A 22,682-nucleotide genomic window follows, 5' to 3' on the forward strand; every position below is an offset into this window, starting at 1 on the left:
TAACACGTGTTATCCATAAGCACCAAGCAATGAAAGAAACTTCTCTTTTTCTTTAATAGAAGCAAGATATACAAACTAGTCTTACTGTAACAAGGAACTTGAATCGTCATACGCAACTATATATTACACGCTGTCATCAGCAAACATTTACAGAATAGGACAGTAAATTTTGCTAGAGAATCACTGTAACTTCAAGTGACAATTTATCTTCTCCTTTTCACATTAGGATCGTATCTGCAACAGAAAAGAAAATTCATTACAAATTACTATGGCTCCACGATATTTAAACTTAAGCATGCTATGCAACTGATTTTATTATATATTTATAACAAGGGATTGGACAGCATTCATCAGTCCTTTCCCAGACTGCACCTCTGAGAACTACAGTTGATAAAATTTGACTGGATGATGCAGAAGTCAGTACCTGTGCATAAACCGAAGAACCTTTACCAAAATAAGCCTTCACCGCCTTCCTAGCTACTTTAAACCTACTTCATGCATAAGAAAGCTTCTCCAAGCCTGTAATGTCTCCATGTAAGGTCCACTCGTCACCCTGCCTCCTCCACCCAAAAAAATAGGGAGGCACGGGGGCAAAGGGTACTGTATGTATACAACATTTGGCCACAACTCATTCACAGAAAACCCTTCTGTTGCCTCCTACTCCCACAAAGTAATTACTTGCTTTATCTTCCCTTTTGTACAGATTTGGATTGGTTTCTAGTTATTAATAACTATTTTTTAATCCAGAAAGTAGATATCAACATTACAGCAATATGCTTACAGTTTGCCTCTGCTTCATACTGTCATCCCTTGGCTTTCTCTCTCTCCATTTGTGCTTCACCTTCCCTAAATCCTATGTCATTTCTTTGAAATTCTGATGTGCTTTGTATTCATGCATGAATAACTTATGGACACAGCTGAATGATCAGGCAGTTTTACTTCCACTAATTCTGATCTCATTCATCGCTTTTTTTTTTTTGCTTAGGCAGGAAAATGTCCCAACTTGCGAGCCAAATTACATCACCACATAACTACAAAGGTATTAGAAGTTGCTGTCATGAAGCTCAGACTACTGGCAAAAATGAAGTGGGTGATTTTTGAAAGCAATGCTTCATTATTTATTAACTGTTTGTTGACAAGCACAAGCTGATAAAGCAGTAAGGTTCTCTGAGTGGCTTGTACACACATTGATACACAGTATGATGTCTCTTTGATTTGGACTAAAACATGCTTCTTTACCATATGCATTTTTCTACTGTAATACACAATTTTTAGTGTTTGTCAAATTCATGGCAGGTCAGAAGTCACAGAGTAGTTGCTGGTTTCTTTACATAAAAACAAAGAAAATAATGAAACCTTTGCTAACCAAAATGCAGTCCTTATGCTAGGTCTCACAGCATTTCTTTGATTTTATTGCTATAGCATTGTTACAAATCTGAGAAAGTAAAAAAACCATACAGTGCCTGTGGCCTGAAACATAAAGAGGGCTACAAGGATTCCACTACTGCAAGCGAATGTACAAAGAAACAAAATAACTTGCTGGGAATAGGGAATGAAGGGCTGTTACCAAGCATTATCCATTTATTTGCAGTCTTAACAGAGAGTATGATAGCTCCTTCCATTCCTCCTCCATCTCTGTATGTACTGAATTAGCAGTACTTGAAGGTACAGCTTTTCTTTCCAACTCATCTTTACCTTGGAGCATGACTGCTTCTAATTTCATCTTCAAACGCAATTTTCATGGGAAATTGCAGCTGCTAACATTAGCATCACATCAAGTAGTTTTAGTCAGGATTAAGGACAGAATTAGAAGTAGGTTATGATCTGCTGAACGTTAAACTATGTGTTTTAATATTTTTGACTATGGAAACTTCTGTACGTACGAATACCCTAAATAAATCGGAGCTGAGGTCAGAATTTTTCTACGCACGAATGCATGTGAATTATTTAAGTTTCCGCTGCTGTGTTTTGAAAGTCTGGAATTAATCAAGATATTTTGGACCACTTAATCTTCTAGCAGAGCAATCAAGCTGCAACATAACTTTTTATAAATATCTTCATAATTGTTATGCATTTAAAAGCTGCATTGCAGACTTAAATCTGGATAAAGCGGCAAACTTGGCCTAGAAATTCTCTTTTTTTATTGGAAAGTAGTTAAAAAACATTGAAACAGGATTACGGTTGGAAGTAACTGGACAAGAAATCAACTGAATAAGATGGTTTTCCCTGCTCTTTCAAAAGAGAGATTACAGAAAGTAGTAAGACAACTGAAATAAGGGTTAATAAAACTACTGAAACACTTTAGAGGCAAATGTAATGAAATATGACAAAAATCATAGAAAACATGGCCTTTAGTTTTTAAATTGCATGAGTTGTTACCTCAAAGATCAAAAAAGAAAGTCCTGCCAATCACTTTGTTTCACAGAACTAGCATTCTGTTGCTTTAGCTTCCTCAACACCAGGACGTGCAAGTGCCATGGCCAGTATGAAAGAGGTTGCAAACTCCAGAGACTTTTTTTTTTTTTTTTTTTTTTTTTTTTTTTTAGGAATTCAGATGACTGACTTAAGTGTAATATCAAACCACTCCCTCGTGCTAGCAAACCCTAATGGCACAGAGCCTGACCCTGGAAATCTCTTCCAGCCTTTGTGAACAAACTGGCTTACGCATGAGACAGGAAAGAGCAACATTTCTGTTTGAGAATGTTCTTATTAAAAAACTTATAGCAGGTCTGAGCGAAACTGGAAGCTTAAGGCATAAAAAAAATCCTTATGAAAGTCACGTTGGGTACATTCCAGATATGGGAATACATGAAATCTTGATAATAATAGTCTAAGTAGTTGTCTTTTGCAAAATTGGTATTTGTCCAAAAAAGATGTGATGCAAAATAAACAAACACCTTTTGGAAATATGAACATAAAACCCTTACCTAAAGAGATCATCAGCAAGTGATTCTTCTCTTGCACGTCGATTCTGTTCCTGACAAAATAAGATTTTTTCAACATTTGATGTTAGGGATGATGGTAATGAACAATATGGAAGAACAATATACTCCTTCACTAATAATTTTTTCCCTGAAAAAATAAGTTTTCTCCAAGTACACAGAATCAATGTATGTTCCTGATGGATAATGTATCTCATTAGTCAAACCTGTCTACTGCTACTAACGGATTAGTATTCTCCTATATTATTATTATTTTCCTAATTATTATTCTCCTATGAAGAAAGGCTGAGAGAGCTGGGGCTGCTCAGCCTAAAGAAGAGAAGACTCTAGGATGGCCTTATTGCAGCATTTCAGTAATTAAAGGGGGCTTATTAAGAAGATGGAGAGCAACTTTTTGCACAGTCTGCTAATGACAGGACAAGGGGGAATGGTTTTAAACTAAAAGAGGGAGGGATTTAGATTAGAGGTTAGGAGGACATTCTTCACTCAGAGGGTGCTGAGCCATTCTGTGATCAGTTTGTGCAAGTTTTAAGTTTTTGTCAGAAGGTTTGTTTGTGTGTAAGTACTATAGAAATAGTGAAAAATTAGTATGATTGTTGGTATATAAAAGAGATTTTAACTGGCATTATCTACACTCAGAGACAAAAAAAGAGTTAATTAAAAAGTGTTGATGAAACCACATCAGGCTGTGGAAACAAAATACAGCTCATCAGCAAATATTTTTAATGAAAATATTGGAAAAGTGCAATGAAACTGCTACAATGAAATATAAAACTGTTACATAAGAAGGGGAAGGTTTTCATAATAGAAGAAGGCATAGAACTTCTCAGTATCTCTCCTAGTATACTACAAGAGAATTTTACTCAAGTATTTTCTGTTCTGTCCAAGAGAACAGAATACCAATTGCACTGTATAACAATTTGAAAATGGGTTATATAAAAGTTCTTCCCACCTGTGTCACATTTGTAAAAGTCACAAGTTTTCATAATGCTTATTTTGATTATTAAAAATAAAAGATCACTCTCTGTAAGGTTACTGATTTTGCTTTAAATCATTATTACTGATTATTTGATTTTGAAATGTAAACTGAATTCAAATAATCAGGAAAAAAACAAAGAGAGCCTTACCACTGACCTCTGGCTTTCAGTAACTTTTCTAATGCATGTGTTCCTATAAGCATGTGCAATAGCTAATTGGAAGAGGTTTTATTTCAAAACTAAAATTCTGAATTATTTCAGAAATGACCACAGGTTGTTATGATCACTTAAAGAAATCAAGTTTTGGTATTGGTCTTCTTGGAAAAAAAAGTCCTTACCTCCAATTCTTCTCTTAACCAGTCTTCTAGCTCTGAACTCTTTCTAGCATGGTGAGCAACCAAATCTGATCCTCCAATAATGTATGGAAGTTGTCCTGCCCCTGGATAAGTGACCTATTAGACAATACATTCTTACAGTTAAAATACAAGACAAGCACAATGCAAGAAAAAGGTCTTTTTAAAAGAATTCATATATCAGGGATGAAAGTCAGTCTTGCTTTGAATAACAATTATCAGATGATATTTAAATGAGACTGAAGTGAAAAAAGTATTTATAGAAAGCTATTAAGTCCCTCCTTTTACCAAAGAAACAAAAAAAAGGTGAGGAGTTTTATAAGCTAAATAAATGCAACAGTACATTAAATGAAGTTTGAAAATGTTACAAACTGTTTTTTACTGATAGATTCTATTTTACTTCAAAATACATGAACATCTATTACAGAAAGGTGGAAAAGAACATTTTAAATTTGGGGTAGGATTCTACCTAAAATGACTGCACACTCCCAGAAAGCTGGAAGTTGCATTATCTGACTAATGTTCTCTATATTATACTGAAATGCACTTCTAGTGATCTTATACCATACATATGTTTTTGTTTGTTTGTTTTTTAATGTGAGTTGAAGTCGTACATTTACACTGAACACTATGGATTTTCTTAAATTATCCTCAGGACCCAAGCAAGCTATAATCTCACTTTTTTAAGATAATAATTTTAGTTTCATTTTGAAATCCAAATTTTATTACATAAAATTCAAGATCCAGAATCAGCATATGCTCTTTATAGATCTTTGGAGAGGTTGAAATACGAGTTTTTGGAAGCATAATGTGAAGTTACACTTTTACTGAGATTAAAATAGGCATCACTAATGACATATTCCAACCAGCAGCTTGGAATAAGAGACTACAAGTATCTAAAGAATCTGGTATGAGGTAAGCCTTTCTCAGCCTGCTGTACTTTGGTCAGTTAGAAAAATATTTGCAAACAACACAGTAAAATATATGAATTGTCTCTTTCTCTAGTTACTATTAATGTAGAAATATATCATGAAATATAATAAAAAAATACTAAGGAAATACTTTGAAATATTTTAAACAGTGCCATCTTGTGACCATTTGAAATACATACCTTTTTGAACTTTTTGAAATTTTTCTGTCCCCTGCAGCTGGTATTGCCAATAAGCTGACTGTTCTGTCTTGGATGGCTGACAACCAAGGATCTAAACTCAATCAACAGAAGCCTGCTAGGAAGATTGCTGGAGTCGTCTTCAATTTTGTTGTGGTCCTTCTGAGGGAAGAAAAAGGATGGAGCACTTCAAGTAACAGGCGTATAAACAGGCATAGAGTACACCTAATGGTGTAAACTTCAGAGAAAGAAATTGTAGTGAGCGCAGCTGAGGGCCAGACTAACTATCTTCAGGGACAGCTCCTGCCCTGACAAAGTACCACTATTTTACACTGAAGTGCAAACTAGAAGTGTCTTAATCTGAGCTGACCCTGCACTCTGGTACACCTGCATAGCGCTCCCTCTTGGTTTGTATTGTTTACACACTGTTTGTTCGTGCAAAGAACATTTATCCTGTTCCTTTTGAACTGGCTACACTCTCCTTCCCCTATTCAGAAGCATTCCATTTCAGTTTCATTTAGCCTTGTCTCCTTCTCTCTGCCTCACTGCCATTCCCAGCTATTCTCTCCTCCTTCCTTAATCCATCATCCCTTAGCCATCTCACCTGTAACAAAGAGTTAGTATGATATTTACTATTAATTGGTGTATGTTACATCTATTTTCCCCATAGTCCGTGTTTTCCATTCTAGGTGTAATCTTCTTACAGCAGCTGAAGAGATCGCATTCTTATCCGGTCTTTAAGTACTTACCTAACAAAAACATCAGCACCGGTATTAGCCACACTGCAGAGTTAATACAATTACATTAGGTTTCTGCAGTCTCAGTCACCTTAAGTGTCCATACAAGATAGCTTTACACAAACACGTAGTTAAACTACAGTTCTGTCTTTATACAATCAAGAAGCTGGACTGCACTACTGAAATTTACACGTGATTATTTTAAGGAGATCTATTTTTACACCTTCTTTACCGCAAAATATGATTTGCAAATATTACATCCTTAAAAGCAAAATTCTGGTGCACTTTCTTAATGATTCTCAAGGTGTTCAAACTTACAATTGGTTTCTTACCAAGACTGGAGGAGATTCTTGCTTGATCTCACTTGTCTTTTCTAGAGTTAGAACTGATCCAACTTCATCTTCTCTCTGTTGATTAAAGATTGAAATTCAATGAAAATTATGATGGCAACTACATAAGATCACTTTCTGCTCTTTCCTGAGGAATAAGCATTTTTCAGATCAATACAAATACAGAGACAGAAAATAAACTTACTGCACTATACATAAAATTTAAAATACTGTCTTGCAAACTCCAGTTACTCAATTATGCATTTTACTCTTAAAGCATTTAAACACTACATATACTGTATACGAATTAGCTGGACAGTAAGCTTTAATAGAAGTATTTTTAAATAGAAGAAAAACGAGTTTTTTCTCTTTTATTCCCTTTTGTGTTGTTGATTTTTTTTTACTAGTTACTTTGCTAGGGTTCTCAATATTGTTGTCCTCTACAAATCTGTATTTTTTTTTCCAATAAAGTGGCTACTGTTGACTCAAAATCCATTGTTTTCTTAAAAAATTGTCTTAGTCTCACAAACAGAGAAATAATCAAGAAAACTCATTACAAGCTACTCTATGACTCTATGCAGCTACTCTATGACTCTATGCATCTGCTCCTTTCCTCTTTAGTTTCTATCTAGTCTAACTGGTTTCTGCTCTTTACGGTGGAATAAGCATGTTCAAAATCAATATAAATATTTAGACAGGAAAGAAAATGATCTGCAACATATGTTTAAAATTAACATGTTTTTTAGATTAAAGTTACAGTTTGCAGGGTACATTGATTTACAAACTGGTAAATGAATATGAAATCAGAATGTTTAAGCTATGATAAAGCTATATAAATCTAAAGCCAAAAATTTTGAAGCTTCAGGAATTGAAGTTTGGCATCTGGTTACAGCGTATTAGTATATGCAAAATTTTGCTTCCTAGCTCTTGGCTTGTTTTCAAGTGGTATGTTTTCAAGACTTCTGAACAACTCTCTAAAGTGGATGCTTCACTAGATAGCAATGTTAGCTAATAAAGTTACAGTGTCTGCCCAACAAAGTCAAACTTACAGAGATTGCATATAAAAGAATATATTAAAAAAAATCCTCTCAGAAATAGTATTTTACTAAGAAAAAATTCCTTCACCAACAAGACCTACCACCACACACATGTATGTTTGACCAAGAACTATCACTTTAACCCTGTGTTAGCTCTAATCAAATAAACCAATGTACTGAAATAAAGGCTATGATTACTTAAAAATTAAAGTTCTTTACTGATCTTGGAGGTTTCTGAATATTAAAAACAAACAAACAAACAAACAAACAAACAAACACATTTTAAAAAATAAAAAGCCCTCTTCTTTCACAATAGGTACAAGTGTTTCACATCCTGATGACTTTCTTCCATTTGGACAAGAAACTTTTTATTTTAGTTTAATATTAGGAATTTAATTTTTCACCAAAGTCCTTTTTTAATTCTAAGTGAAATTCAGCCCATCCATACCTGACCAGACATTCTGTCTATGCAGTTTAGTGGTACTATTTATTTATCTTTGAATGGACATTAGTGATTTGAATTGCCTCATACACGAACTTTGAAGATCTTCCACATGACATACCTAGATTCTGACTTGAAAGATCTTGAACACTACTCTGGGTATTCAATGGAAGAGGTCACCCTAAGGTTTCTTTAGGAAATTCATTACATAAATGTAATTGAATATTATTTTAGCATATATTTATATGAGCATTTCAATGACACAACAACGTACAATATTAGAAGTTATTCTTGGACCATGGTGAAATTCTGCTGTCCTACTTGCACCATTTCAAAGATAAAGAGAGGAAAAATGTCAGAATAGAGGCAGTTTTCAATTCACAAAGAAACAATGCTGTGAAAGAACACAAACAAACAAACAAACAAAAAAACATTTAAACGGGTTTAACACTTCAATGTATGAGCAACTTTCTTCATCCTTAAAGAAGCTACTGCATCCCTCGAATACATTTGTAAACTTCGAGACCAGACACCTAAGAAGAACATAACTTACCAACATTTCATTGTCCTCTTTTTGCTTTGCATTTACTTCTTCAATTCTGCTTCCTTTGGCTTCCAGACATCTTTTTTTTCGTATATTGCCTTGAGATTCCTGGTCTTGATTTGCCGTTTGCTTTTTCCAGTCTAGGTCTCTGCTTTCAAACACAATTTCTAGTGTCTCTGTATTTTCAGGTAGATCATCTAACTCCTTTCTTTTCTTTGGTGCAGGATTTTCACTACAAGTAATTTTAGTGTCAGTTTTATCACTTCCTAGTTCGTTACTTTCCTTTGTAAGCTGGATGTTATTTTCCTTTTGATGCTGTTCCTCGCTGTTCCACACCGATGAAGCTGTGGATTCAATGCACTTGGAAACAGGCGATGACCTTTCCTCCAGTTTTGCTAGTTTGGGTACAGATGTTTCTCCTCCTTCTTCGTCTCTTTCTCTTAACCATAAAGTAATTACAAAATGAAGAAATTACAAAAACGTCTTTGAATATGATTAGCTGCATCAGCAATACAACAGCTTCCTGGGGTTTCAACGACAGCATTGTGAAATTTGGATGTAAATACCCTTGAGAAATGGCTTTCCCTTTTCAGAAGCTGCTATAAAAATTACCTTTTTATTAGCTTCTTTTTGAATAACGTGTACATCGATGGAGCTAAAATAATTTTCCAGAAACAGCATTATCTTAAAAATAAGGCACATATTGTCAAGAACATTTCAACGTACCTTTTCCTGGCTACTTGGAAGTAATTTGTAATCGAGTTAGACTGCTGACGTGGAGTGGACTCTCTAGGTTTACTGACTTCCGAAATTTTAGATGGAGAGGAAGGATAACTTTTTTGACTAAATGTAGATGTTCTATTCACTCTAGATATCAATGTTCCTGCATTCACATTGCCACTTGTGCTAGGGTTCTCCTTCACAGGGGGTACATCCTGGAAAGCTACTTTTTCTCTTCTGTTCATCTTGGAAGTCTTCTCTATCTCCATACTATAGCAGAGAGAAAAAAATATTAGGTGAACACACAAGAAGTTACCAAGGAGACACACTGTTGTAGAATATCACTTTTAAAAAGCTGACCTGTACTTCAACGTACTTATAAGCAATGTAGGTGTGCTAACAACTGAAACTGTAAAATCTGCCACAATAAATATGTTATCATAACCATGAAATAGCTTTAAAACTTGAATACAGTTAAGATAGTCAATCAGATATGCAATAACTACATTTGTATCTAAAAAGAGTCACAGGTCCTGTGACATACTGCTATCTACCACTAAGCAGAAATTAGATTACTGCAGACAACCGATAGCAATTTGTTAAGTGCAGTTTCAAATCCTGTATTTCTTTGTCCATTGCAATGATGCAGTTCCTCTGCCACAAGAGTACTTTATTTGTAACTAGTAGCTTAGAAACTATTTCCATGCATACTTTACCGTGGCTGCTCTTCTATTTCTGTATCAGCTACATATAATGTACTGGTATCTGCAGCAGTTGGCATTATGGTTTCATCCACAGCCAAACTCTGAGAAATGGCTGGCCCTATTCCTGATACAGTAGTACTTCTAGTTAGAGCTGCAAGATCAACATAAGAGAAGAATTAAAAGGTTAGTAACCAGTCTGCTTCTCTATGCATGTATTATCACACTACCACCACTAGTAATTGATTGGGTGAGATTTTTGTAAAATGGTATTAATGCAATTAATAGTAATTTAAAATACTATTATTTAATACTATTATATAATACTATTATATAATAGTATTTTAAAAATAGTATTTTAGTATTTTATAATAGTATTACTATTAATAATAGTAATTTAAAAACAAAACAAAACATAACCACCAAACAAAAAACAACCTGAAAGAACCAGGCTCTAAATGACCAAATTCTGGGATTGTTTTAGTTAAACATCCTGCTGAATTAAGTTATGGAATTTTGCTTAAATAAAAATGAAGCACCATGGGAAGTTACTTATTAATATGGTCATAATGTAATTTATAGATCGTGTAATACATATGCAAAACTGTCAGAGCACAAAATCCACAATCCATTTACATTTAGTGTTTTATCATGACCTGTTAACTTGGGGTCATTATACTACAGATTACCCCTAATAATACAAAACCATCATTATAAAAAAAATCTTAGAATAAATACCTTCTACGGCCAAATTCTCACAATCCCTATAGTGAGGGGACTGCCTTACATATTGTTTGCTGCTCTGTCTAGTCACTTTATTGTCACTTTATTTATTAAAGCACAGCATTAATGCTCTACAGAACAGAAAGAACATACACAAATCTCTATTCTCTTACCGATCGTCTTCTCTAAGTCAAAGGCTACTAAGGCTATTTTAACATTTAAGTCTCATAGAATCTATGACAGCATTATCCTTTCAGACAACCCATTCTTTATACATTCATTTATTCATTTTTTTTTCTTTCCACTGTAACCTACAGAGGAACAACCAACCTACAGAGACACCCACGTCTCCTTGAGCTACCGCATCTGACATGATCTTACATGATTACTGCAACTTATACGTGCAAGGTAACAGTATCTTGCTATTTATTTTTGAGGCAAGATTGGAGGAAAAAGTCTTGCTTACAATCCCTTTGATTTGCAACACATACATAGAAGTTTCTGATAATCTCCAAACACCAGGACAGATTCCCTCTTGACAAATAAATTGCAAACATAACTATCTTAAAAGACTGATGTACTATCTTTCAATGTAAATTAATAAGGCAATTTAGTTTTTATCTAATTGACTTATTCTGACAGGAAAACAAGAGTCAGCATTTCTAATTTATTCAGCTGTCTACAGGGTTAATATCTTTAAATTTAACCTGAGAGTCTATTTTTATTGCTGTTATATTAGCAAATATAAGTTACGTTTCAAGACAAATCATGGAATGTCCAACACCAAACTATTACTTTAGCATGTGTGGCAATGCTGTCTCATTGGTTACTTTATGATTAAGTTTGATTTTGAAGTGGGAGTGTGTGGGGAGAGTTTCCCTAAGGCAAATTCTTTTGTGTGCAAAGCAAGCCTTTACTTGATTAAGTTGGTTCTTATTCTCTCCAGTTTTTAAAGTTCATCTATTATCTATGAAAAGACCAGGATAGTCTTTTCATACAAGATAGAATAGGTTGGAATTCAGAACTACTATTTAGATATTGATTTAGCAGCCACTAAAACCATGAACTTCAAGACTGTTTATAAACACGTTTCCTTTAAACTGATTCCATTTTTTACACTAACTTTAGATCTGTTACTCTTTTATTTACATTTATATGTCAGTTTTCAATGCAGTTTACTGGAAACCATTTAAAAAATTACCTTTTCAAACCTGCATACAATTTTCAGTGTCATTCTATTTAAAAACAAACAAAAAAAACAGCCTCTTTATTGCTGTTAAATTATTACTACCCTTCTTCCAATTACCTTTGTTACCAGGCTGGTTTTTAGGGTTGCAGAATGTTTCTGTAGACCTGAAGATAACCGCCAATCCGATTTCTGCTTCGGGAATAGCCCTGAGATCATTACTGTTAACACAAAAATAAAACCAACACAAATAGATTGAAGAAAAAACAAAACAAAAAAAAGAGAGTAAGAAAATCTTTCAATACAGTTTCAAAGATGAAGAGGTAAATGAGCAGAGATATGTCAAGGTACAAAAAAATTCAGTCCACATTACTATTTTCCACGATATGGCAAGTCAACATAACTATCCATTATCATAGACATGTCCAGTACATACACACTTCCATGTTTCCTGCTTCTGTAGCCCCTGTCTAGTTCCAGTAACGTGGCTAAGTAATCATCTCCCCACCTGATCTCTGGGAATTTAACTGACTGTGGTGTACCTCTAGTGTATATGAATGGAAAAGTGACTTCAAAGACTTAAGTCGCTCCTTTTACAGGAGATATCAGCACACACACCTCTGCTGTACTGCAGCCATGAAAGGAACAGGAATGCCGTTGTTTTCTTTGTTTAGCAATGGAATTCATGGGGACTAGGCTTAACTAGTAGGTTAAGGGTTGGGATTGTGTTTTTTTACAATGCTATAATGACCAGTGTCATACAGAACACAAGCTGCTTTTCACAAACATTATATGCAAGTAGTTAGACAGCAATGAGACATATGATCTCAAAGTGCTATTTCATGTTTTCCTTGAAATAAGTATGATTTAAAAAAAAAAAAAAGATTATCTATCCCGTTTTTAAAATATTAACTCATTTTAAATAGAATAAAGAGCTCTTACTTTCTGTAACTTCAAATCAATTCAGTAACAATGAGTTAAAGAAAGAACCCCTCCAAAAACCTCAAATTCTCAGAGCTGCCAAGTCCTTTACTTCCTATTTCAAGAAATTTTACTTACTGTGCTGTTTACTTAAAACAATTAAGAAAATATCCTCATCCTAAACATCCTACTGCTTCAGTATGTATGCAAATATCATGACTAAATCAGTGCAGAAATCCTGGAATTACCCTACCACTGTACAAGACAACAATGTTTCACCTTTGCAAGACATTCAGAATGGAATCAGTCCAGTTTCTCATGGACTCGGATCCTAGGATCTGGGAGTTTGTCAAGCCCACATCAACAACACAAACTTCAGGAGAAACCAGTGAAGAAATTTCTTTTCTTCCCTCCGCCATCAATTTTGCTTCGCCTCCTCCAAGAATGACAGCTGGACCCAGTTTCTTGTACTAAGAAAAAAATGAAAATAAAAATATCTTAAAATAAGTTGGTTAGCATACTTCTAAATACAAGCACAATACTTATCATTCATAGATTAATGCAGAAGTGATGGGTTCTGTTTCTACCCCTGTATTTCATCTTGCTTAGGCCGCTGTCTTGTAAAATGATAAACCTGTTGAAATCTTTCTCTCCTGATGAACCGAGAATGAGTCTGAATTCAGAGAGGACAGAATATGTGCTTAGCTGCCCCTGTAACACCTTTGCAGGGTAAAGCTCAATTACCTGCTTTGCAGTTAGAAATACAAAAGTTTTTCCAAAGAATATTCTTTTCCTTTCTTGATGCTCTGATAAATCCAGGTTTTCAGTACCAATGGAAGGCTCATCAACTGGAGGATAAAAGCTGCAAGAACAGAAGATTAAAGTTACAAAATTTAGAGTTACGTATCAGTACTGATTGATAGTCCTTCCCACTGTAAGGAAAAGCTCTGAGTTAAAACACTGCACTGCTTTGTTTCTGTTTAAACTATTTATATAAATATTTCTTCAAGAGATAAGAGGAAAAAGAACCTTTCACTTCCCAGTATCTAAGCTTAGACCATGACTTTCTACCACAGTAACTAAAAGAACAACACTTCTAGTTGTTTTTAGTCAGCCTTCCTATTTTAAACATCCACTCTCCAGACCTCTACACTCTCCACTAACTACCCTGACAAACAAGACTGCTATCTCATTACCTTAACAGGGGACTTCACACAAAAACAGACATCTTGCTTGCTCTATCCTTCACGTTGGGACAGCCACCCCAGTTCCCTTGTATTGGATCAAGAAATTGCACTCTGCTACACTAGATGACAGCCTACTAATCTGACAGAAAGTTAAGTACGCTTTCCTTGGCGGTGGCTCTGAGAACTGAACTGATTCACTCTGCAGCTTCTCACTCTTTTTTGTCTGAAAATAACCAGAAGTCCTGTTGGGGAACAGATTAGGTAGAAGTAAAACCCTAATCTTAAATTCTAATTTTTGTGTCCTGTGATCTCAGCTTCAGTTAACAGCAGCATGGACACATCAGAAGAAGCCTCTAAAACAACCATTTTACTGGTAAGTTCACAACAGTTCACAACTCTTGGAGCCACACATTCACTCCTGCAGCAGACCTGACAGGTGAAGGCATGTGCTGGAAAGGAGGTGAGAAAAAAGATGCTGAAATGCCAAAAACTGGTTTAACAACCCAAGAAATTACATATATATATGTATTCATACATACAGATGTAGTTTGTTTGTTTGTTTTTTTTTTCCTTACTTATGCAGAGATTAGCAGGTTCTAAGCACGAAACGAACTCCACAAAATGCTGGTATATTAAAGTTCCTGTAAAAATTTATGCATTTATTACATAAGTAATTTCACCATCTGTAAACATAAAAACACTCTTCTTGGATACTGACAATATTCACATAGGTAAAGCTGAACACAAGAATAAGCCCATGTTCAAATATGTAATTCAATGAGGATAGGCTAGAGTGTACTAAAATAATTACAGTCAATTCTAAATCATTTTTGTTCTATCGTGTTCTTCCCAATCACTTCCTAAAGCTTGATGGACACAACTGACTAACATGAAATTCAGGTTCCAAAAAAGCATTTGACAAACGTCAGTGACTGTTCAAGTTTTGTTTACAGAAATATTGTTCAATTACTTCATTTGAAGGTGAAATAGATAAGATAAATTCCACTGATTTGAAGAAACAGGGCACCTCAGATTTTAATTACCAGGCCAGAGGGCTTCAGATACTGAGTCTCATAAAGATAGTTATTAACCTGTCATAAATACTGGCAAGAGTCATCTTTAAAAATCAAAGAATGAGTAAAAAGGGAGAAAGAGCAGTTCCATTACTTCATATTATTTCATATAGGGCTGTACTTATGCCGTCATTCGTGAACTCTTCAGGCATTTTTTTCCTTCCACCGCTTATCAGAGATTACTAGAAGACTCGGGTAATAGTGTTATAATAATAAAACAATAAAAGGCCTCAAATAAGAAGCCACACTGATAATGTGAACTGCAGGTTTGCAATTCTGTGAAGTCTTGATATAAACCAAAAAGTTTTAATGCTTTTGAACTTTACAACTTTCTCAACACTAGGATTTTGGGTGGGATCAATTCTACAGTCATAATCAACGTTCAGTTGTCACTCTGCATCACCACACTAATATGCCTTTCATATTTTAGATCCAAACTATTACTGCCCCAAGTTGTTCGGTGTCATGTGGATGTACCAGCTCTAGCTACGCTGCACAATGTGGATATTCCCTATGAAAGTTCAAAGCATTTTTAGAAAACTGAATACAAACAGCTGCTTTGTAAATTTTGAGTATTTTGAGTATCTTCCCACAAGCTACACCTATTTTAAATAGGTGATCCGTAAAAGATCACCTATTTAAAATATTGTAATTATTTAAAATATTTAAAATATTTTAAAATATTTAAAATTTAAAATATTGTAATTTTTTTTCTATTTAAAATATTGTAATTATTTTAAATATAGATCTCACCAGCTGCCTCATTTAGCTTGACACAGAACTCTCTCTTTGAAAGCTAAATAAGGGATACTTTGCTAGCGTCGATGACATTTAGTGAGCTCAACTCCTCCAGGGGTCTTAACAGTTAATAAAAACATTAAAAAAAGGGAAACGTATTCATTAGATTCTATTTTACAGAGCATTTAACAGCTCAATTTTACTGTCATTTCTCTATTAAAAAACTGGACAAAATGCACCCTGGTGCCAAGAGCCCCAACCACTATTTGGTACTCTAACAGACAGTAACAGCAGCCTTACAGCATGGCGACATTACATCAAGCAAATTTCAGACTGCACATCCAATTGATTCCTTTCTATGGCTTGTACTACCTGTACTGTTTAGATCTGCCAAAAAATCTCGTTCAATATTCCTGACAGGATTCTCAACAATTTCTGTTTAGTTTTCTCCCATGCTTGTAGAACAATGTAGAAGTATAAATAGATGGAAAAGTTGCAATTCATGAAGTTTCCCCCTTTCTTTTGTAGCTGAAGACCACTTTATGTCACTCTAAGATGACCTACTTGATCTATTCCATAAACCTTTGCAAATGTAAAATGGTATCTTGAAACTCGAGAGTTTGCTCCAGGTGGGCACCTGCATTGTTCTAACATTGGAACGGGCTACCCAGGGAGGCGGTAGAGTCCCCATCCCTAAAGCTATTTAAGGGACAAATGAACATGGCACTGAGGGACACAGTTTAGTGATACAACTTGGCAGGTCAGGTTGGTGGTTGGATTTGACGATCTTGAATGTCTTTTCCAACCTAAATGTTTCTATGAATAAACTCAAAAACTAACCATGTACTGGGAAAATACATTTTCATAATGAAGTGTGGTTGATGTTGTTTATACAAATCTAATTTTCTTCATTTTAATATATCAACTCCCAAAAGAGTTTTGACATTGCATCAAACATATCATCATAAAGATTGCTATACCAACCTCTGAAAACAAGTTCCTATCTAGAGCTAGTAACATCTCTAAATGTATTATCAATTTCAAGAGCTCATTTTATAGCTCTAGGGATGAGAGCAAGAAAATTGCCTGAAGATTAAAATGTGTTTCATGTTAGGCATTCTTCCACAAATAAACTTAATGTAAGTCACGTATTCTGTCAAGTCTGAACACAGATGTGCAGTTATGTGATAATCTAGCTTCCATAAACTTAATTCTGTGACATTTCAAACATGATACTTACCTTTCAGGAGTTGGCAACTGTTGCCTGGACTGAACAGCTTTGATTAATTCTCCAAAAAACTCTGGTTTTATAATTGGTCGTCCACAAATTAAGGCACATATAGTCTGAAAAGAAAGGAAAACATGTATTTAACATATGGAAAAAATGCAGCTAGAATATGGTCCAACTGACTTGAGCTTTGTAGTATTTTAGATGTGGAAGACATCACACAAATACAACTGTACTTGATTTTACTATGGAAAAAAAGGATAGTTTTACCTCTAACAGCACAGTTTTTAATTGTTATCCTGACCAAAGTTAGGAAAATGTGTAAGGTAGCTGATGAAAATCAATGAGAGTCTTCAAAAGAAGAACTAAAGCTCCAGGACACAAAGCAATGACACTGTGTTTTTGCCACTAAAAAGGCTTGTGCAAGCCTCGAAAAATAATGCTTAAAAATCATAGACTGGCTAAATAAGCATTAATATTCAGTTTGTACAATTATATTGAATATAGTCACGTGGAAGTTAAAAAGGCTACAAATTCTTCCCAAATAAAGTGTGCTTCTACTAAACTATCTGAAAGTTAACACAAAAACTGAAAATGAAGACACCGACAAGGAAGATGAAAGCTAATAAAAATTCCTTCCTTCATTTAAAAATGCAAAACGCCAGCAGAAATGAAAGAACAGCATACATAAAAATTTTACACTAGGCAAATACTTAGAATGGTAATTAAAAGAGTAAAATCTAAGCAAATACTGACTAGCCAGATTTGTTTTACACAACTAGAACTATGTTACCTTTAGTGCTTCTATTAACTTGGATATGAAGTTCCATAGTTTATAAGTAAATGGTTGTGCAGGTTCTCACCAAAAGAAAGTGATTTTTTGTTTTTTAACCATCCTAGTATTTCTCAGCAGCCTCAACTAGGCTGATGCTAGTTTAGGTTAGCTCTGATCCAAATTACAGTGTGGATGCATGAAAGGCACAACTAGAACAGGAGAGGGAGCTGGAGGATAGTGGGAGGAGACTCAACACTAACATTTACTCAGGGATTTTGGAACTGAACCATAGAGAAACTTAACAGGGTAGTATATGAGAGAACTAGCAAAAACAATAACAACAACAACACAAAACAAAAACACAAAACAAACAACCATGCATACAAAAGAAACAACCTACCAAACAAAAAAGCCATCTTTTTTAACAATGGATTGGCTTTTCCACAAACATTATGGCAACACTATGAGGGAAAAAACAAACAAACAAAAGAACATTTTTCAAATACAACTTTTTCCCCCTTTCCATTTTTATTTCATTTTAAAATGGCATTTTGGCTTTTAAACTGAGAATAAAAGCTTCTCTACCAAAGCTTTCACCAAGGTTACCACAACTTCTCTATCCATCCTTTTCCCACTCACTCCTTTATCTGAACAACTTTTTCAACTTTTTTCATTTTCTCTCCCTCCAACATGTATCCTTCAAAATTTGGAAAAGGAAAAGTTTACAGAGAAGAGAAAGAAGACTTTACAGAGAAAAAAAATGTCTAGATAAAGCCAAACAAAGCTTCACCATGATCTTGACCACATCTAGAATTTAATTCACATTCATAGAAAAATTGCAAAGCCGTTCCATCAATATGCAAAAGCTCAACATACCTTAACAGTAACTTTTACTGATGCCATTACAAGGTGAGTACACTCTTTCGTCCATTCATTCACTACAAGACCTCCCAGGAGCTGGATGGCTTGATTTAACTCCGTTTTCTGAGCAGCGTCTAAACACGAGGAGCAGACAACCAAAGACTCATACTCCACTCTGCAAAGAGCAAATCAAAGAGAATTGCTTTGGTAACTTTGGTAAAGCACTCTGACAAACAGAGCTGTCTTAACAATCATGTTTGGCTCACAGAGAACATTCAAAAACTAAAAAATAAGTGACCCTGTTAGTCCTTATATAGATCAAAGACTGCTTTAAAATTTCCAGAAAAAAACAAAACAAAACAAAACAAAACAAAAAAAAAAAACAAACAAACATATATACTAGCTTTCACTCAGAAAAATTAACAACATTTTGATTTCATGTTTGAAATGTTTCTAAGGACTTTTTGGTCTCAAGAAGGTGCACAGACATCAATTAAAACCTTCTTCAAGAACACTTCAAGGTTTAAAATTGGGAAATACGTCAAGAAATTCAGTATGGGCTTTCAAATGCAAAAAGTATGCTCAACAGAACAGTCCATGAACAGACTGGTATTTAAAAGACACAAGCTTTGAAGAATGCAAGCTCAGGTAACTTTTTTCTAAGATTGCCCTTACACCTGACCACATGCCTAGTTATATTTGTAGATCATCCACATATACACCTAGTTAAATCTGTGGATTGCCCACATAGCATATGCACACAGCATACCAAATCCCATGACTTGACTTGGTTTAGTCTACAAAGGAGAAAGAAATTTACATAACCTTTCTACTACAAAATTCACAATGCATCTGGTCCTATGACATAAACATAACTGACAAGTGTTGCAAGAACTATCTAAAATATCCAGAATAATTTATTGTAACAAGTGGTGGAGGCTGTTTTTATTGGCTATTTGTCTGTTTTTAATGCCAAGTAATATCAGTAGCAGTGACAAAATTAAGAGTTAAGGAACAAAGCCAACGTCTGGTTACTTTAATGTTGGTTTTAGTGGTCATTCGAATTGGTTCTATCCACTTGTCACTTCACCTAAAGGAGCACTTTGTATGCTCACACAGGTAACACTGGCTACAACATTAAATTTGAAAAAAAAATTAGCAAGTTGTGTTCCCTAAAGAGAAGCATACATGTATATCACAGCAACGAGCATTCAACGGCTAGTGCTTCACAAAGCTCTCTCAGTTCTATCCTCATTACGTTACCAACAGCTAACAAGGGCTTATCTGAACTGTGTCCCTCCTTTAAACTTTCCTGCCTCCTTTAGAACCATTTAGCTTTTAGAATTTTCTCAACTAAAATTTTGTTCTTTATTTAAGAAAGCCTGAAAGTACTTGCTATACATGACACATCTTCTAAATGCCAATGCTAAACTATATATAGTTTTAATTCCTTAATTTATAATAATGAATCATTATTATAAAAATACGTATTCAATAAGGGTTTCAGAGCAGGTTGTGGAACACAAATATTATTCATCTCTTTTGCTTTCTAAAACCTTTTTAAACATTTAACATCATTTACATTTTTTTATTGTACTATTGCTTGCCAAGTTCTATGATGTGCTAAAATACTCTTTTTAAAAGCTGCATTTTTTTTTTTTTACTTAGTATTTTATAATCAGTCTAAGTACTTCTTCTTACCTAAACTTGCTGTTAAAGACTCCAAAATTGACCCTGTCACCAGACTGCAAAAGCCTTGAAGATCCATTCATGTTTGATCCATTAACAAACGTACCATACTTGGAGGTATCTCTTATAGTTAATGTAGGGACTGGGACAGACTGGCTCTGAAAACAAACATAAATAAGTCTTGACAGTTTATCAGAAACAGGTTATATAACAGAAATTCCATCTGATTGTCTTCAAATTTCTGTCCACAGAAATTGCAACATGTAAATGATAGTAAAATGCTGCCTGCTAATTCTCCTTGGAACATTTTTATTCTCCACAGTCTCCTAATTAATGATGTGGAGTAAAACATGAACTCCAGAACCAAGCCTGCAATAATAAAACTGCAGCATTTTTCAGACCCATGACTTCTTTCTCTAAAGCTTGTCTATGCAATGAAATTTAATCACATCATTTTCCTACTGGGATTATTTTAATAAAAGTTCCCATCTTTTCACTCTAGGGTAAAAGGGAATGCCCAGATAGGAGCCTGCAACAGAAGTATTATGCCACCAAATTTCTCAACAGACAAGTACCCCAGAAAAAAATATAAATAAATAAATAAAAAATCAAGACTAAGGAAAGAAGGTGATCAATGGTTCTGCTCCAGCTGTATTGTCATGGTAAACTGAGCTGTCAACACAGTGTATTTTTAATACAGTAAAATGCTGGCAACTCACCTGGGTCGTTTCAGGATGACTCACTGTCAGAACTGCATGACTTCGACTGATGGATTGATCATCCTGAATTAAAATTGGACAGTTTCTGCGTCCAACAACATAATCTGTACCAACTAACAGCCGATACGGCTCCCCTGAAAATAAAAAAAGAGACAAAAAAAAAAGCTTACAAAAAACTCCAAGGCACCCAAAATACTTAAGAATAATTCAGAAATTTCTAACCCTTAAACTTGTCATACATCATTTAATAGGCTGATGAGAATCACACATGTAGTTTATGGACAACATCTGTTTCTTCCTCTCCCCTTTGCTACATCCATTATAAAAGGATACATTTCATGAAACACAAAGCAGTTACAGAAGTGGCGGCACACTTTATCAAGGACAGTATGTTTTTACTAATATGTTATTTCTTTTCACTTGCTTTACTGCCTCATAAAAGAAGTACACAGTACACAGTACACAAATCTTGCAGGCACATAACTTATTTACTAAATTATTATCAGAATAAAATGCCTCCCTAACAAATGCTGGAAGATCTGCAAGGTAAACCAAATTGATACTTAGCATGTTCTGCCTCTGACTTATGCTTCAGTCATTCTTGGTATTTGTGAGCTAGATCACACAGCTGCCTAACAGTGCATGGCTTGACTGCATCCAAAAGGTGTAGGTCACCTACTAACCTGTGGTGTACAAGCAGTTTTTATTCATGAAAATGAATGAATTAGAAACTAAACGCTACTTATCAACTGTGGACGAATAACTTTCAAAATACCAACAGTGTAGAACCGATCACCCTGATTACAAAGCCAATAGTAGCATTTTGACTCTTGCTCCAGAGTTTTCTAGGCAGTAAGAGATCAAACCCTGTTCAATGGGATTACATGCCGCTGCCCCCGAGAAGTAAAGCAAACATCCCGAAGGCACTCCTAAAGAATGAGGAAATAACGAGCAGATGCAGTGGTGACACGAGTGCTCTTTATGAAAAAAAGGAAAAGCATTTAAGTCAATAAAAACACTTTTATATGCTACCTCTCAGAGTTAATCAATACATCAAAGCTGCAAATAAGCTGAGGAAGAGAGGCAGAGTGACAAGACAGTTTCAAAACCCCGCATTCAAGAAGTAACACGAGCCTTGCTCCTTGAAACACAGCAGCCAGGCATTGTTCCCGCAGGCAGAGCCCCTCAGCTCGGCTCCCCGGGTGCCACAGGGCCGCCTTGCTTCAGGGGCAGGAGCACACCGGGGGCCACCCGGCGGGCACAAAGCAGCTGCCCAACCCCACCAAAGCGCCCGGCCCTACCCCAAGGAACCGCAGCGGGCCTGCAGGGCTGACGCGCAGAAGGAAACCCCGCTGGGCACCGCAGTGGAGGCCGAAGGAGCGGCTCCCGGGGCTCTGAAGGGAACGCCCGGCTCGAGGCCCGCCCGGGACCCCTCGGGCTGCGGGGAGGAAAGGGGGGGGGGGGGCTGCAGCCGCCGTGCCCTCACCTGCTCCCGCGGCGGGCACCAGCTTCCACATCGCGGCGGGGGGCTGCTCCTCGGTGAGGGGCTGCGGTTCACCGGGCCGGGAAGGAACCAGGACCGGGACCGGGACCGCCGGCCGCCCGCCCGGCCGCGCCGCGGGCGGGGAGAGCGCCCCGCGATGGCGGCGGCAGCGGGCAGGCAGCGCAGCCCGGCCCGGCGCGCAGGCGTGG

At 35.8% G+C, this 22,682-nt stretch overlaps 1 protein-coding gene across 1 annotated transcript; it reads right to left on the reverse strand.

Moving 5' to 3' along the window:
• Positions 1 to 35: 35 nt before the first annotated feature.
• Positions 36 to 22,613, reverse strand: NBN (nibrin). The gene is made up of 16 exons (XM_084281511.1): positions 22,477 to 22,613; positions 20,991 to 21,124; positions 20,284 to 20,429; positions 18,598 to 18,757; positions 16,959 to 17,062; positions 13,465 to 13,582; positions 13,000 to 13,190; positions 11,920 to 12,020; positions 9,906 to 10,044; positions 9,196 to 9,459; positions 8,479 to 8,908; positions 6,450 to 6,524; positions 5,384 to 5,542; positions 4,258 to 4,371; positions 2,928 to 2,977; positions 36 to 234 (listed from the first exon to the last, which is right to left on the reverse strand). Exons 1-16 carry the CDS (start codon positions 22,505 to 22,507, stop codon positions 204 to 206), a joined length of 2,247 nt encoding a protein of 748 aa, XP_084137637.1. The 5' UTR covers positions 22,508 to 22,613; the 3' UTR covers positions 36 to 203.
• Between the last annotated feature and the right edge of the window lie 69 nt (positions 22,614 to 22,682).

The sequence above is a fragment of the Netta rufina genome (genome assembly GCF_964035555.1).
Source record: "Netta rufina genome assembly, chromosome: 2".
In the NCBI taxonomy this organism is placed as follows: Eukaryota; Metazoa; Chordata; class Aves; order Anseriformes; family Anatidae; genus Netta; species Netta rufina.

Coding starts and splice junctions, on each gene's coding strand:
- NBN (XM_084281511.1), bottom strand. CDS start 22,507: ATGTGGAAGCTGGTGCCCGCCGCGGGAGCAG. Junction 13,191..13,464: donor TATTTCTAACTGCAAAGCAG/GTAATTGAGCTT, acceptor TTTTTTTCTTAG/TACAAGAAACTGGGTCCAGC. Junction 10,045..11,919: donor AAACCAGCCTGGTAACAAAG/GTAATTGGAAGA, acceptor TTGATCTTGCAG/CTCTAACTAGAAGTACTACT.